At 37.9% G+C, this 17,483-nt stretch overlaps 1 protein-coding gene across 6 annotated transcripts in view; it reads right to left on the minus strand.

Annotated features, from left to right (window-relative positions):
* The window catches only part of tns1b (tensin 1b), a 186,150-nt gene that overhangs the window by 128,131 nt on the left and 40,536 nt on the right, over nt 1-17,483 (minus strand). For all 6 annotated transcript variants that reach the window (XM_072397924.1, XM_072397920.1, XM_072397917.1 and 3 more), the window contains exon 2: nt 1,855-1,969. In XM_072397924.1, the coding sequence (XP_072254025.1) occupies nt 1,855-1,969 (115 nt within the window). The remainder of the gene's footprint in view (nt 1-1,854; nt 1,970-17,483) is intronic.

Genomic DNA, 17,483 nt, shown 5'->3' on the forward strand with positions numbered 1-17,483 from the left:
GTCACGTCTGGTAAGTGTTGGACAGCAAGTATTTTTAGAACAGGCGACATTCATTAGCCCCGAAATGAAGCACTATGCACAACACCAACTCAGGTACACAGCAACACAAACAGCAGGGTTTGAAAAATGACTGAATTAATGTTTTTTTCAGAAAGGTGAGGAACAAAAATTTGAGCATTGAGTAATTGCATGTGATTAGGTGCACATACAGTATTTCCTAAGCCTTTTCCAAGAAATGCATACTATATTGTGACAGCATAATCTTTGCCTGCAACATCTTTCAACACGCAAAGTGGGCAAGAGCTATTACCCGAGCAGGTGAAGGTTCCTCTACATCAGATTAAAACATAATTTGCACAATTTATTGTATGCAATATACAGTATAAACCATACTTTAGTTTTATATATGTGGGCTTTATCATTGTCTTCTCTGACATTCTTCTCTGACATTAGCACAGGCTAAAAAAATCAGTTTAAACAGCCTTTTTGAGGCTGAAAACATATGCACGGCTGAATGTTGGTGCTTTCCTGAGCAATGTGCCCGCCCTGTGTCAGGTTTGGAAAGCTCCAAGTTAGTTATTTCCCCTGTTAGCCAAAGCACACATTCAGCTATTTCCACAAGGTTTCACTCGAGCTTATCTGTCTGAAAACAGACATTTCCACTACAACGTCATGTGCTGAGATGGCCTCGGTCACATATTCTTTCATTTTGTTAAACCCCATCTGGAACATCAGATGGAAAAAGGTTTACTGTATCAAAACTGTTCAGAAAATGGTGACCATGTAAAAATCTATTTGTGAATTTCTTACTGTCCTGCAATTGTTTAATGTTTTACAATATACTGATATTCCATCAAAGTGCCATCTGCACAGGCTTGTAAGAACAATGGAGACACAAAATACTGCTTGACACTGAGACCATGCGAGGTTTTCTTTGCATAATCAGACAGGACATTTGATTAAACAAACAGAGACATTCTCAAAGATATGTTTTCAATTTGAACATTTCTTCTTGATTCAACCAGCGACAATTGCATTTATTAAAGTATGCAAATCCCTCAGCCAATCACAAAGCCTCTTCAATAAACACCATTAAGGAAATTGAGAAGCTGTTAACCTTTAGCCTCCCTGGAGCTTCTTTTGCCCTCCACCGTCACTTAACTGACTAACCACTGACACAAAGCTGACCCCAGGTAGCCTTGGATGAACTCTCATTTAGACCACTAATGGATGTTGTAAATGATATTGCCTTCATTGTCCCAGAGGTATTGTGAAACTTCTCTGACCCTCTCAGCTATGGGCTACGAAAATGTAAATGATCAAAGAGTAAAGATTACCAGTCGACTTGACTAACCCATTTAATTTTTCAAAGTGATCAATAATTAATCAAATTCCATCAATCCATTTTATATACCCACTTAATCCAATTTAGGGTCGCAGGGGGGCTGGAGCCTATCTCAGCGGTCATTAGGCGAGAAGCTGGGTACACCCTGGGGCCACACAGAGACAAACGACCCAAACGACCATCCACGCTCAGGACAGTCTAGAGTCACAAATTGACCTGACATGCATGTTTCTGGGCGGTGATTTAGTGAAGCCATCTTCTCCGTGGTTGTTAAAAAAAATGTTGTTGTAGTGAACACCTTCAGTTTCAAGCATGTTTCATGTCTATGTCAATGGTCGTGAGCAGAGTCTGCAGCCAGTTGGTTATGTCTGACCATAACTGCAGCAGAGACAGAGGTTAAACCACCAGAGGTCAGTAAAAACAAGATTACTCTGTGACTGAATAAAAATCATGGCCAGTCTGGGATCACTACAAGAACAGTTGCTCAAGTGAGTCCTGATCTCACTTACCTCGGCAGATGAGTCCATCCTCGATGATGGTCTGCTTACAAACACTGCAGTGTTTGGTCTTTTTGAAAGTCTTCACCCGGAAAGTATGGGAATGAAGAGCATCCACCTCCTCTGGCTACAAAAAGCAACAAGAAACAAAAGAGGAAGAATTTCAGTGTTAAACTGTCATGGATTTAAATAAATACAATCTGTTAATTCAGGCCATTTTATCTTGAAGAAAAGGCTTGATACAAAAGAAAGAACACAATTATCGCTGTAAATGCAGGACATTACAAATATTTATGCTCACACTGATCTCAGAAGCAATCAGTCAGAGAGCCTTATAGGTACATTATTAATACTTTCAGAATGTTTTCTTAGAAAAAATATATTTTAAAAAAAATTTAAAAAAATACTAAGAAATACTTATAAATCTAAATACCCTAACCCAGTGACACAGCTTATGTATAGTGATGTGTGGGAACATTGATGTCCCAGTGTTTTGTTACATGATGATGCACACCTTTGACTTCAAGGTCAACAAGTCCGCCATGACGTCCAAATTTAACTTCACTTATAAAGAAGTACAGGCGGGGCAGAGGCCTTAGTCCCAGTTTGTAATCCCATGCTAGAGACTCTGAGTTCGAGACCCACCCAAAACATTTTCCGCTTTCCTTTTGTAAAATTGTACTAAGACCAATATGAAGTTAAAACTGTTCTGATTTTATTAGCTGAGATACAATCATATTATTACCATATGTATCATCAACACAATATTGTTATTCAATAATTTCAATATCGATTATCAATAATCCCAGCATATTGTGGTACTCCAGTTTTACACACTAAACTATTCATGGTTCGGTTTTCCTGACATGTTACATGAACACTGCCCTACAACAAAAAACAAGATATGGATATGTTGCCCTCTCACTTTCAAAACTAGCACTGAAACTACTATGTTTTGGATATGTGTGGAAACATACCCATTATATGTTTTAGGTGAGACTGGACTTATCATTTTATAGTCTCTGAAAAGACAGACAGAACAAAACTAGAAGCAGAGGATCAGAACTGTAAGTCTTCCCGTACTTGCAGGTGTTTCATGAAGCGTATTTGTGAGACCAAGTTTGGTGCTCCCCAAGATCTCTGTGTGTCTGTCTGTAGCCAGCTATTTGTCCTCTGCTGTGTACCAGTACCACCTCTTAGTGAGTTTCCTGTCTGCTTTGTGACTTGCCTTTAAGCAGTGCTGGAGAGAAAACACTGAAATCGGGTTTTGGCAGATTGACAGTTTCCTACAGTGTCTTTACAAGAAACCTGCATGATGTTTTCACAACACCAACATAAAGGTCCAACAATCAGGATACGTTGCATAGTCTTTGTGCTGTATTTGCTCAGCTGGTCCAAATTTTTGCTTTGATGGTCATCTCACTAGGAAAATTGGTCCAGTGAATCCCCCTTTAATCCAGACAAGTTTAACAAATGTTTAGATTATAGTGATAAAACTGTAAAAGGGTAGGGTTGGCGTTTGCCTAGTAACTCTAATGGTATTCAATACAACCTGCAATTAACAAAACCATGTCATGTTGTCACAGACTCTGCACTTTGCAAAAGATCCACAGAGTTGTAAACAAATTAAATGGATGTTAAATAAAATAAGCAAAAGGACAGACAGATAATTACCAAATACAACAAAATAAAATTGTTATGTTTCTGTTTATGTGTCCCCTGTCTCAGAAGTTCCTAAAAGTACCATAATGCCCCAAATGTGTATATGTTCTGTACAAAGATTAAAGAAAGAAAGTAAATATGTTTTTGAGGCAGGAAGTGCTGTTTGGCATGGTGTGCAGCCATGAGGCTTCCATTAAGTGTATGTACATGCTGGACAGGGCTAAAAGTAGCCATATGGATGGCATATTGTGGGGCTTCACAGAGGAATTTTCATATGGGAGGACCAACAGAATTATCCGACATGGTAAGGAAGATTGAGCAGTTCCCTCTGTGAAAGAGTCTCCAAAGTAGAGACCACAGAAACCTTATATCCACTAATGAATCCCCTTTTCTCCATCTCCACAACCCAATGTGTTGGAAAAACAGCTTTCAATATGAAATCATAGCATAGAACTAACAATTAAATCATAAACCAGACTGAGTATCTAGAAGACTGTGCTCGCATTAAGCGCTCATTCTTTCTGTTTCCTCTGTTATTAGCAGAACAAACTTAGTTACCAGAAGGAAAACCCTTGTCATGATTTCTAGGCGCAGAAAACAGCTTTGTATGTTTACGTTCTAAGGGAAGCACATTTAAAGTAAAAGGAAAATTTGCTTGTGATCATAGAGAGTACAACTCTACATGTACCAACAGTTAATGAACCCCACCTAACGACATAGTTACGACAGCACCATTATCTGGTCTTGATGACTGCTGAAAGTTTACAGAATGCCTTAGAGAAGGGCCTGAAGTTTCAGAAGCAGAATTACCAGCTGCTTTGTGAAGATGTTCTAAGGAAAAGCAGTTTAACATTTAAACATCTTTATGAGATACTAACAATGTTTACGATCTAAAATGAGAAAGTCAGCATGTCAACTTCTGCTAAGTAGCACCTAACCTCAAACCAAATGAGGCTGAAGACTTAGCATCAGACAGTAAAGGTAAATCTTTTTAGAAGCCATAACAATGAGGAGTAAATAATACAGCTTGATTCAACACTTCATGTTTGAAATAGCAGCTTCTCACATGATGAACTCATTTAGGGAAATAGAATCACAAACATGCTGTTGTTTATCAAGCTCCAGGTGACAGTTCAGTTTTTGTTTTTCGGAGCCACGTGGCATCAGCACAACTACCAACTCTTCGAGTTCAATGCGAAGGTGGTAACATAACTGTGTATAATGGTGTAAGAGTATACTCTTAAAAGATAAAATAAGACTGAAAATTGATAGTTCTCAAATTAGGAAATGCGTAGGCTGCCCTGATTCACATACAGTATTAAAGAATAAAATGTAACCTTCATTACATATTACAATTATAAATATAGACATTACAGCACAAATCGTTGGTTGTGCTTGTGTTATCTGTTCCAAGATGCAGAAACACATAACCACTAAAAACCACATCACCACGCAGCCTATCTCTGCAATATGGGGTGCAAAATTTTAATCAGTCCACATTGTCACATTAATAAGCATTTCTGTTCCTTGTGCAGTTTTCCCTGGTCAGATAATCTCTCTTCTGAATTTAAAATTCAACTTTGAGGATGTCTTATTTACAAATTATAAACAAAATATTTAGTGTTTTATGAGACAAAAGTGCAGAAATATTTACAATACTTTGAACACGCCGTTAGCAACGGTTAGTTAACATCCCTAACTCACCAGGACACAGTCAGTTATTTGCCGCTAATTTCTCTCAGATGGACAATATCTATCCTGATCATTGTATTTTCCTAGTCTGTAAGATGCATATCAAACTAATAATTATAAGTTATAATTATTAGCTTGATATTAGCTTGTTATAATTATAACCCTGAGTCTGAATTACCCTTGTACATTCATATTTTCTATCTTCTCAGTATCAAAACACCTGTGTTTTGAAACTTTCCTTCATGCTACGTCACTGCTGAGCTGTGTTTTACTTAAGTAAACAAAACCCTGATATTAAAACAGTTGTGAATATTATTCTAATTCACATACAGACTAGTTTTTCTAATACCTAGTTCTTGGTACATATCCAAACACTTGTTTACCTGCAAGCTGCACTGTAATATAAACCTATTTTTCAGTCTCCATGTTTCTCTCACACACAGACCTCTTTATCACTATGTTAAACAGGCACAACGTCTCAATCTAAGAGTCTATTTAGAAACCTCCTTGACAAGTCCTGGGCCTTCTCCCATTCTCCAAGCCTCTGCCCATTCACACACCAAGACTTAACCAGTCACACAGCCATGCGAAGGTGGGGTGGGGGGACTCAGACATCCACTGGTATGCTTTTTTTCTTGTGTGCACTTGTTTCATTCTTTAACTTCTCTGAATTGACTGGGTAAAATGAAGCATGAGGAAAATGATGTGCATGAGAATACTGAGGGTTAAGTTCCTTTTATTTTAAGAGTTTAATTCCCAGTATCACTAGCATGGCAAGAGATCTTTCCTCACAAAGCAAAGCAAACAAAAGATGTCCTTTGTTGGCCTGTACATTTTGGTCCTCCTGACCTCACCAGAAACCTATGGTGCAGCCATTTAACGTAAAAAGCCTTGTCAATATAGAGCAATATACAGCACACACTGATTATTTTCTGTTTCAACAACACACAGGATCATGCAAATGGTCTCTGGACTTAACATTTACGTCACACTTTGGGCCCTAAATAGAACCACAAAGAAAGGAAATGGTTTCAGACAGGCAATGAGGACCCTGAAAACTGGGGTCAGGGTGTGCACATACAACACCCCCCCCCCAGCTCAGGCACTGCAGCTCCTGGGAACAGACTCTCGTTCCCTTAGAGACGCACGCATAATCTCCTGCTTAGCACTCATTAGTACACATGGGCAAAACAGGCACCCTTGTGCATAAAAATGTGCAAATACATACACACAGAGATAAGCCTTCTCTTAAATTGCACGTACAGATATGCTTACACACACACGCGTACACACCCATGCCCAACAATCCCATCCACATCCAAGCATAATTTTAAACTTTGTGCCACTCCTGAAAAGGCCTGAAAGGTTTCTAATAAGCATCTTCTCTCCATCCAGAACTGATTTAATACTGTAATATTTCATCAGTGGGATTTGATTCGATTACTGGGTGTGGGTCCTATTTTTGTCACTAGACAAGAATTCATGGTAACATGTAAGGAAGGTGCCAAACTAACTGTCAATAACCACCACGAACCGTCATCTTTAGACCCAGTTATTTTTATGTAAATTTGTCACATAAATTGTGTCTTTATACTTAATTATAATAATAATTACTATTATAATGATAACAAGTATTAGTTGTGTACCACTAGCAAGTGATTTAGAGTTCAAAGGATATTAACTAAAACACAGTAATAAAAAGTATGATAATTATATCAGACCCCTTTTCCACCAGTTCACACAGGTCACAGGCACCTTAATGACATGTCTGTGAAATTATTTGGTCAAATTCCTCACGGATCAAGCACAGCAGCCCTCTCTGTACACTCTCTGTAGCACTCGCGCGCTGAGGTGGTCGGATTTTCGTGCCGCTGCAGCGGCAGCTGCTGCTCACTCTGCCCCCCTCTTCCACCCAACACAGGCACTCTACTGGGACCACTGGTAAAAACTCAATATCTGTTACAAGATATGATATATATATATATAGTATAGCTAGCATTGTCTGCAGATCTCAATGGTCTTGAGTAAACTAAAGTAAACTAAGTCTGAGATGCGTTTTGGGGAGAAGCTATTTTACACTTTGAAGGTGAGCAGTAAGATTTTAAAATCAAAACTAAATCTAACAGGGGCTAAAATTTGGGCTATCAGGGATTTATTGTCAGAGACAAGCTGTGAGATTAGCAAGGGATCTGTGGGTTTTGTCGGCATGTGCAGCTGAGTGTCATCAGTATGGTAATGTACATACTGGTCTTGAATAAGCTGGCCAGGTGGTAGCATGTAAATAAAGAATAGTAGTATAGTAGTATGCCACATGTCAGCTTAGCTGTTCAATAGGTAAAGTTATTCAGAGTGACCAAAAACTCTAGATGAGATAAAAGAGATATTAGGCAAAGAGCCAAATCACTAATTTCATGCCAAGGCTCTAAACAAAGCAGGAGGATGTTCTAATCGGCAGACTCTAATGTGACAACAAGTGCTGTCTCTACAATGAAGTGCTCTAAAAATACAGTTATTAGTCATAAATTATATCAATCGACTGTCCAGAACCTTTGATGAAAAGGACATCTTCCCCATCCAGTTACCAACTGTCTGCCTCTTTTACTGGATGACTGAAAAAATATCCATGTTTTAGTAACTCTTATCAGCAATTAAACAGTTTTTACAAAACTTGGACAAATATCTCATATATACTTTAAAACAAAAGTGTGAATATATATTATTTAATACTAAAACTTTTAACATGCAAGCCAATCATAAGTTAAACTGCTATCAAAAAAATTAAAACATTATGTAAAGCCACAAATCTGGGATAACATGTCCACTTCTTTAGGTTTATAGGAACACTGAGCCTAAATGTCAACTGAACCAGCTAAAACAAAGGAAGATAGGAAAAAAGGCAAGCACAAAAAAAAGAACAAATAGTAATCCAAGTATCACACTCAGTGAGTCTACATGATGAGAATAATTCAAATATAGCTATAGTTGGACTATGCTCCTTATTTGGGCAAGGGAAATTATCGAAGTATATATGGCGGTGAATAAATCGAATCATTGGCACAAAGCATGTAATACCCCGGTACGATAGGTGGCGCTGTACCCATTTCAACTAGTGGTAATAGAGCCACTTCCGGTAGACCTCTTCACCACCAACAACAACAACAACAAACTCAGGCATTCGAGGAAGATGGCGAACAAAGAGCAAGATGAAGCTACGTCCATCTACATTTCGTTTGTGAAATGTGATTCTCCATCGCGTTGTTTGTTTCTTTCCAACGACTGCGACAGCAACAGTAATATTCTTCGACTTCCGGGTCACAACCCGGGGAAAAAATCTCGAGCATGCGCAGAAGTCCAATTCACCATATACAAGCACGTTCAGTGCGACTATCAACAGAGTTATCTCAGGGTCTTAATCCAACTGCGAGGAACCTGATCCGGTCCAATTTTAAGTCAGAGCTTTCAGATATCCTCAAAATGAACATATAGTATATTTTTGCAGAAAAATTAACAGACATGAGCTGTTTAGACAGGCCAAACTGAGAAAAAAATAATTCACAAAGCTCTGTTGGAATTGTAATCAATAAAGTATTTAAAATTCAAACTGTTCACACTGAGCAGCTTCAGCCTGTGTAAGGTAATGTTATAGTATGCAGATAAACCTTTCCAGACTCTGCTTGGCGACAGACATTCCGGCTGAATAACGTAACCAAGAGGCTGTTTTTCTCCTTAACTTTAGAACTCACAACTATTCCCTCGACTGCTTCAAAATTGTGACTCATGCAGAGACCTCCGTATTTACACCGACACACACACACACACGGTCACTGATTTCACCTCTGATTACACTGGCATTCACTTCCAGCACTTCATGCATTACCTCATTTATACATGGAACCATGCTTGTCTGTGTGCACACACTTGGCCTTTGCGCTCAATTTAATTACGCAGCCACGAGGCTGAATGTGTCAAGAAATGACACATAAACACAAACAATGACAAAATATATATTTTCATCTTTGGAACAACATTTGTCGATATGCCATGCTTTCTTTTGAAATATTTTGTGACGATTATAAACAATTCTGGTTATTTATTGTACCATCAACCTTTTTTTTAACTGTTGGCAAGCTAAGAGGACTGTGAGCACACTGGTAGTATTTTTTTAGAAAATTGTATATGTATACTTGTATATAATTCCTATATCAATTAACTAGTGAGAAAGACACACTGTGAGAGAAAGTTGTATGCATGCTATTTAATCTCAAATTAATTTAACAATGCCACTGATGATGACCAAATGTTCAAAAGTTACTTTTGGCCTAGTTTTCCAGATGTGATGACACCTCACCAGAACCACTAAACCCTTTGGATTTGTAAGAGTTTCTCTGATTGATTTTAATTTGGCAGCCCACCCATTGGACTTTGAGACAATTTCATGAAATGCAAGTTCAGCTTCATGGCAGTTGAATGTGTTCGGGAAAAAGATAGGGGTCTTCACCAAGGGATGCACTAATCAATCTGCTGGTTAACAAAATGTTCAGCTTGATTGGTTCCAACTAGTAAAGTGACTATAAGGCAATGTTTTTCCAATTTTCCAATTTAACTAAATGTATTTATTTATTTGTCAGTGAATGCACCATGTGCATAGCACAAAGAAATCTGCAGACACTTTCCACCAAGCATGTCTTCAGTCTCTAAGTTTTTCACTGTAAGAAAGGAGTAAGGTTGATTGTAAATGTAATGAATGAGGAAAAGCAGTGACCACTTTATGGTGAAAGGGCAGAAATGATTTTGTTTGTGGAGAAAGACTTGTCATTAATGTTTAGGTCATTGCATTAGTAGAACTACATTTGTTGAGAACAACCTAAAAGTATTTTGTATTTCTTTGTTTTTTATTGCCTGGTCCACTGGTTTTCAAAAGTACAAATAGAGCCTCTGATGTACTTTTATGTTTTGAGAGGAGTAAAACAGGAAAGGTTTAGGCCCTACTCTGGTGCATAACGAGATATACACAGCAATTCCCTTTTTGTTGGATTTCAAACAAATACCTCTTTTCAGAAACTTGGAACACTTCATTTAGTTATTCAAGTTCTTTTTTCAGTGTGAAAGAAAGAGAAAGGCCTGCAGCTTGGTGTAGTTTGAGAAAATGTAAAAACTATGTACAGTCAATTGTTAAAACAAAATATTAGTTGATTATATCTTAGAACAACTTGAATTAGACAAAATTATCATCAAAACTCTGTTATTATGATGTGCCCAAATCACCAAATCAATGCTGATTAAGCTTTTTCATTCACACTGACAATAACATCAGAGTTCTTCAAACTGTTAGTAAGTAAAATAAGTTTGAACTGGGAGACACATTGACAAATAAAACAAGCATCAGTAGTTGCTCTACCCCTTTCATTTTGCAGCAATTTCCTGCACTCTAGAGTAAGTCACAAAAAGCATATACACACATAAACACCCAGCAGTGTTTTTTGATCACCCTCAGCAATCAGACGCTATTGTTCTTCCAGAAGACTAAACGGGACATCTCCAGTCAACTGGGTTAATCTGACAGTTACCATGCCGCCGCCTCTCATATGGGACACCATATGCATGGATAGGCATTTTAATAAGATGCACTGGGGTGATCACTGCATATCTCCATCTGCGACTATGCTTGAATATGTGAATAGAAGTGACACTCATTGACTCAGTGAGTGTGTAACCAAAACTAATTTCAAATTACTAAAAAAGTGTTTTGAAAGACTTCACAAGATCCTCTGGTTAAGCTTTGTCCCTCCCACAGGGTATGTTCCCTTTTCACACGCATCTTACTCAGCCAGACGGGACCTATCAAAGGATAACTGACCTTTGACCTGTCTCCACTTCCCCACCGTCTGACCCCTTTCCTCTACATCCTGCCCTTGTCTAGTCAAGATTTTCCCCACACCAGTTGTAAATCCCCGGCATCCTCCTCATTAGCTCCTGTCCATTCACCTTCTCCTAAAACTTCTACCTCCATTCCCTGATCCACCTTCTTTCGTGTTGTCATGTGACTACAAAGAACACCAACAGTTTTCCTTTGATTGTTGATTGATAAAGACAAAGAGTGGTTTTCACTTAGATTCAAAAGCAATCCAATGAGATCTGTGTTTTAACTGATATATTCTTTTTTAATGATACGTGATCTTCATAGGGAAGCAGCTCTATTGAACCATCCATACTTTATTACAAATCATACACACCTAGGTGGAAGATATGATAAACAGTAGGCCTATGATGTGCATAAACTTGCATCAATGCCTTATTGATTTCACACATTAAAAACTGAAATATTATATATAGACATGAAATGGTTGCTCCACCCGAGACTTTATAATTAATATCACAGTGTAACTGACCCAGGCTATGTAAATGTAAGTCCAGTAATTATTTCTGACAACAGTAACCATGCCATTGGAAATGTAAGACAGCCATTACTGGTACTGTGTCATTGTTGATAGTCACAGTAAATTAGTTCACTGGATAATGGCAATTATTCATTCTAACTTCACATTAGTAAGGTAGAAACGTAAAAAGGTTTGAGATTACAAGTATAGTCGTTAAAACAGCACAAACTCTCAGAACAGATATTTGATAAACGGAGGAAATTGTGTAAAGAAGACCCACATAACATTTAGGAAAGATCCTATTCTTTCGTTGTCAAGTCTTACTGGCTCATCATTTATGATAAATAGTACGTGGGGTTCAGTGTCTTGCCCAAGGACGCTTCGACATGTGGTCGGGCGAAGCCGGAAGTCGCTCCATTGACCTTCCAATTAGCAGCCGACTGCTCTTCCTCCTAAGCTACAGCCGTTCCCAATACTAATTCCACTTGTGCTTTTCTTGCAATTTGAAAAATATCTACTGTCCCTATCAGGGAATTTCCTCACTACATTCTTAGTCTCATTTTCTGTGCAGCCATTTTCAGCGATGCACTGCTGGGTATACATCACTCACTCAGGATGGGTCACTCTAGGACTCCAAGAGTTTTCTTAAAGCCACTTATGTGGTTTCTTGGTAGCATTCTCTGGAATATTGTAAACCCTCTGTTGACTATCAGATCCTGAACACTCTGGAAATTGTTTTCCCTCTGAATTGTTATTTTTTCTGCATTTATCTTACCTTCTGTCCTGACTTGTCTTCATGTCCGTGTCAAAGGAAAATATCCCCACATACAGACATCACCAATTAAGACTGTTGAGAATGTATTAATGAGGGGATTCTCTATTGATGCCACTGAAAATTTAGACCAAACAGTTACACTTTTGCTTCATCAGATCAGAATTTTATTTCTTGTGATCTGAAATCCATTCCGGTACCTTTTGGCAAACTTCAAGCATGCTTTTATTTTACTTTTATAGAGGAGTGGCTTCTGTCTGGCTACTTTTCCATTAAGGTCTGATTGGTGGAGTTGTCCTTCTTTAAGTTTCTCCCTGCTTCACAAAGGAACTCTTGATCTCACTCACAGTGGCAGTTAGTTACCTGTTTGTAAAGGTATCCTTAAGCCTTGTTCTTGTCTGCACTGCATGGTAGCACCCGATAAAAGTCAGCCCCAAAACTAATGAGTGCCTTCTGTTACACACTATCCAATCAGAAAGTTGTACAAAAGTTCCTACCAACAGATATGTTGTAAGTTAAGGAACATGTGAAAATTATAGCAATAAAACCATTTTTAACATTTGTTTATCATTATAAGTCCTCTCAAGACCAACTTTTTTTCTCCTCAAACTCCCAAAAAATTGGTAATATTCTTATAGGCTGTTGGTAAACATAAAATGTCAGTGATACTAAGCAGCTCACTGCTGATTTAATATCAAGTAAAATATTCTTAAGTAACTCATCCACATAGTTTTACGGTGAACTTTTGATTAGCTCCTAAAGAGAAACTGACGGCAAATAAAAGAGAATAAACCTGGCTCCTATTAAGAGACTTATCCCTGATGGCCTGTTAAGAGATACTCAACAGCTGAAGTAGGAAGTCTGAGAATCTCCTAATTGTAAGCAGCCCTCTACAGGACAAGTGCAGCGAGTAACAATTACAGCATAATGTCAGACAGAGGAAAGTTTCTTCTACTTAAGTTTTCTTTCTTTTCCTTCCTCCTTTTCTGTTTATCTCCGGTTCCCACTAGCCAAATGTTCTTACAATGAAAAGTCACCTGCTTTTCATTTTGGGAAAAAAAGGCACCCCAGGCATTCCAGTAACCCCCCTCCCTTGTGATTCAGCTCTCAACATGCTTTTCATCTCAATGAGGTGGATCCCAGGGAGGAAATTACTCAGTCATCCGGAAGTAAAGAAAAAAGAAATCTCCTATTTCACAGACCATCAGCAGAAGAGTAACACACAGTATTCATCATGTCTAAACTGCCAGGATTGGGTACTAATTCAGCTGATTCTGGTTAGCACAGGTTGACAGAGAAAATTTTTCTATTTCTTAACTACTTTCAATTGTCAGATGGGCAGCATCATTCCATTAGTTTAATTTGGGTTTTAATGAACACATTTTACAAATTTTGGCCCCTTGTTGTGGTTTAGTGGTCCAATCTGAACATTGGGGTCATTGGCAGATTGTATCCAGATTTAATTTCACTAAGTCTGAACTGCCCAAAAAAAACCCCACTTGGAATCTTATTTCAGAACCAGGGTTTGAATCCCATTCCTATTTATCTTTACCTCTTCTATTTCTACCCCCTACCCAAACCAGGATTGTTCCCCAACCTGCTATGACTGGTGTGCAGTTGGTGAGAGGCTGGGGTAGCTTGTGGTTGAAAAAAAGAAGGTTGTTGAGGTGTGAGGAGCAGTGATGGCTGGCATTAAGGGAGTGACTCTGGGACGCCAATGATCACTGTCTAGCCTCCTAGAGGTGTCGTGGGCCCAAATAGATGAAACACTGATGAAAGGAGGTTCCCACGTGATGACCCCAATGACATGTTGGTCAGGGATAATAGGGAATTATTCAGTGAATCTGGTCCATTTTTTCTTTAGCACAAGTTTCTTGTGTTCACCTTGAAGCATATTGTATCCAAGCCCATTTCAAGGTTGTTTAAAATGTGATTGCAATGAGATTTCTACAGATGCACACCAGTCAGGAAGTTCTAGCCACTTAAATCGGATTTCAATGTGTCTTTTATGCCACATGCAAGGCAGCAGAGAACAACCAAATCAGATCTAATTGAGAATGGGAGTCAAGTGGGATGGAATTAGGTCTGCAGCAAGCAGAACCCCATGGGTGACAAGAGGGACGATAACAGTCCGTGGACTCCATCTTAGCAAGCAAGTGTCCTATGTAGCAACATAGTTACCAAAGCCTATCCCCTCATTTCCATATATGTGTGTTCAGATTATATTCCCTTATGCTAAATGGACCACCCCCCTAGATACAACACAACCTGAGTGTGTTTATTAAGGTTGATACCATGTAGAATGGCTGTAGGGTTTTTAAAAGATCTTAATGAACCACATAGACAAAAACCGAAGTACACTCCATATTGGTTCATATGGTGACTTTATCAGCTGATGCACCCACAAGCAAGTGTTACAGCTCCACAGCAAACTTTTGAAGCTACATTCTAAAATGATGGAGACAAAGATCTTGATTCATAGAACCAACAATGTAGGAGACAATAACTGGAACTTCCTCTTACTAAGTGCACCAGGAAACACATTTTGCTTTACTCATTTGATACATCCCACTTTGCTTATTCATATTACTTTTTATTCACTATTATCTGCTCTCTCTTTTATTAGCAGTACCTTATTTTGATTTAAACTGTGATTATTACACAATGACATTGTGATTTCTTGGCTTAGGTTCAGGTATGTGTTTTGAAGTCTTACAATAAATCCATATTAAGCAAGACATTAAACTTTTGTTTCATTTGTTTTCAGAGAAAATCACTAAGATGAGCTTTCGATTTTAAGAAAACAAAACTCTGAACCTGAACTCTTTCCTTGTAGTATGGTGCTATAGCAGCCAATGAAAATAAATGATAAATGTTGAAAATATATAGCGACAAGCTCCAGATAAAGAGAACATTTCTATGCCAAAAAAGTTGATTTAAAGCGATAAAAAGGGGTTTAAACAAAGACAGCCAGAATTCATCAAAAGCACCAAGGAAAAACAGCAGTTGGTAGAGGTACAAGTACTTGGATAAGATGGATAAAACTAAAACCAAAAAGAACTAATTGTTTTCCAGGTAAGATGAGGATTTTGTTTGCATGATTAGATCTCATAATTTTCTGAGGTGCATCTTCTATTCCTCCCAACCAGGAAAAAACGTTTCTGGATTGTTGCCAAAAATACAAGGAAAACTGAATATACATATATATATATATATGTATATATATATACACAACTTTTAGCATTGGTAACCTGTTAATCAAGTAAACTTACATAGGATAAATTAAAACAATTAAAAAACTGCTAATCTTTCTCTGCCATAGATAAAGGCACAGGCCGCACAGCAGGATGCTGTCAGCGCCAGTTCCTATGAGCATTGTCTGGTCTCACACTTCAATGCAAGTGTAACCACAGGAGGTCTCAGATCACATCCAGAGTTAGAGGTTATTATGGCACTGACAAGTTCTGTAGCTCTCCTTAGTGGAGGGCTCTTAACCAACAGGCTAGACAAATCGTGCCAAGAAGAGCTTAACTTCCTCAAACAATCCAGACTAGATAGCTGGCAAGGAGTAGAAATAAATACCAGTGTTTAAGGAGAGACCTCAGAGCTCTTAATCTTCATCTTTACAGAGTGCTTTATTGTGATGTAAGACGCTTAAGCTCTGGCATCAAAGTTAATAAAATGTCTTGTTCCTTGGCTTTAATTAGTGTTTGTGACTTATGTTTATGCATTTAGCAGACACTTTTAACCAAAGCGACAGGTAGGGTAAGGAGGTCTTGCCAAAGGACCCCTACTGGAGGTAATACCTTCTATGCAGGGGATTTGAACCCAGGTCTCCCACGTGAAAGATGGCAATCATACAACTACACTATCCAGACTTGTTGTTGTATAAAAACAAGTCTAACTTGGCTACTAAGTTCTGTTCTGAAAGATACTGAAAAAAGATACTAAAAAAAATCAAACTGTACAAGTGCATAAAGAGAATGTTCTGGCTCGTAATAACACTGTTGCCAACAATAGATGTGAACCATATTCATATAACGTGACTTTCAATACTAAACGTGCTGAGAAAACTTCAAACTTTTTTTAGATGCGCAATAAATCTATTTTCAACAAACAATTTTGTTTCCAACAATCACAGGAACTAGATCTTTTGCTTTTTTTTTTTTTTTAAATCCACATTACCCTTTTACAGCAGTGTGTCTTCCTCCCTTCCTAAAAGCACTAACCCACTCCTTGCTAGGATGTGGCATATTCAGTTGAGCTCGAACGAAGATGATTGCCTTTGGTAAACAGTTTGGTTTCAAGATGTCCAATAGTTATATAGGTTATTCTAAGATGCATAATTGGTTGTGGTAATATCTCCAAAATCAACAAATAATGAATTTTAAATGCTTAAGAAGATTTCACTTGTTTTTTGTTTAACCTGCATCTTACTATGAGCAATTGGGTATATGTTTACTGTACATAGTAGATGGCATGAATGAATAAATTATATATAAAAAAATAATAATAATGTTTGGAACAATATAAATAAATACATAGACAAAAGTGATATTATAATCCAATGGTACATAAGCAATTGGCAAGTGAACATCATTCAAAAGAACAGAAAAAAAAGCTTGATATGTTCAAGAACGATGGGAAGAAAACCCTTGTTTTTTAGGCCGAGATTTTGTACCTTAATCAGTATCCATCAGGAGTCTTATATACAGATAACACAAATATTGTGACAGATATGACACGGGGCCTGACCAAAGGTTAAAGGGACAAGAACTATACCTTCTGGTTGGAAAATTATGGTATGTAATAACACTAGGCATCATTACATGACATTAGAAAATTAAATTAAGACTTTAAGAGACATGTGAGTCCATGTGTGACCAAAATCACACGAAATCAAGCTTCTCAAAACTGGACTAACACACCAAGATAATGCAATTGGGCACAAATCCCTCCTTCAAGATTTCATCTCTCTTAAAGTTTTTGTAAAAATAGTAAAGTGTAAGCTTATTTTAAAAGATCCAAATTCCCAATAAAACCTTTTTCATTCACAAATTTTTCTGTTTCTTTTGTCAGACAGCTAAATGTGTCAGAAACTGTGACAGAAAATTCAACCCATAAAAACAACAACTCAT

The sequence above is a fragment of the Leuresthes tenuis genome, unplaced genomic scaffold (assembly GCF_036924035.1).
Source record: "Leuresthes tenuis unplaced genomic scaffold, fLeuTen1.0.hap1 SCAF_12, whole genome shotgun sequence".
NCBI lineage: Eukaryota > Metazoa > Chordata > Actinopteri > Atheriniformes > Atherinopsidae > Leuresthes > Leuresthes tenuis.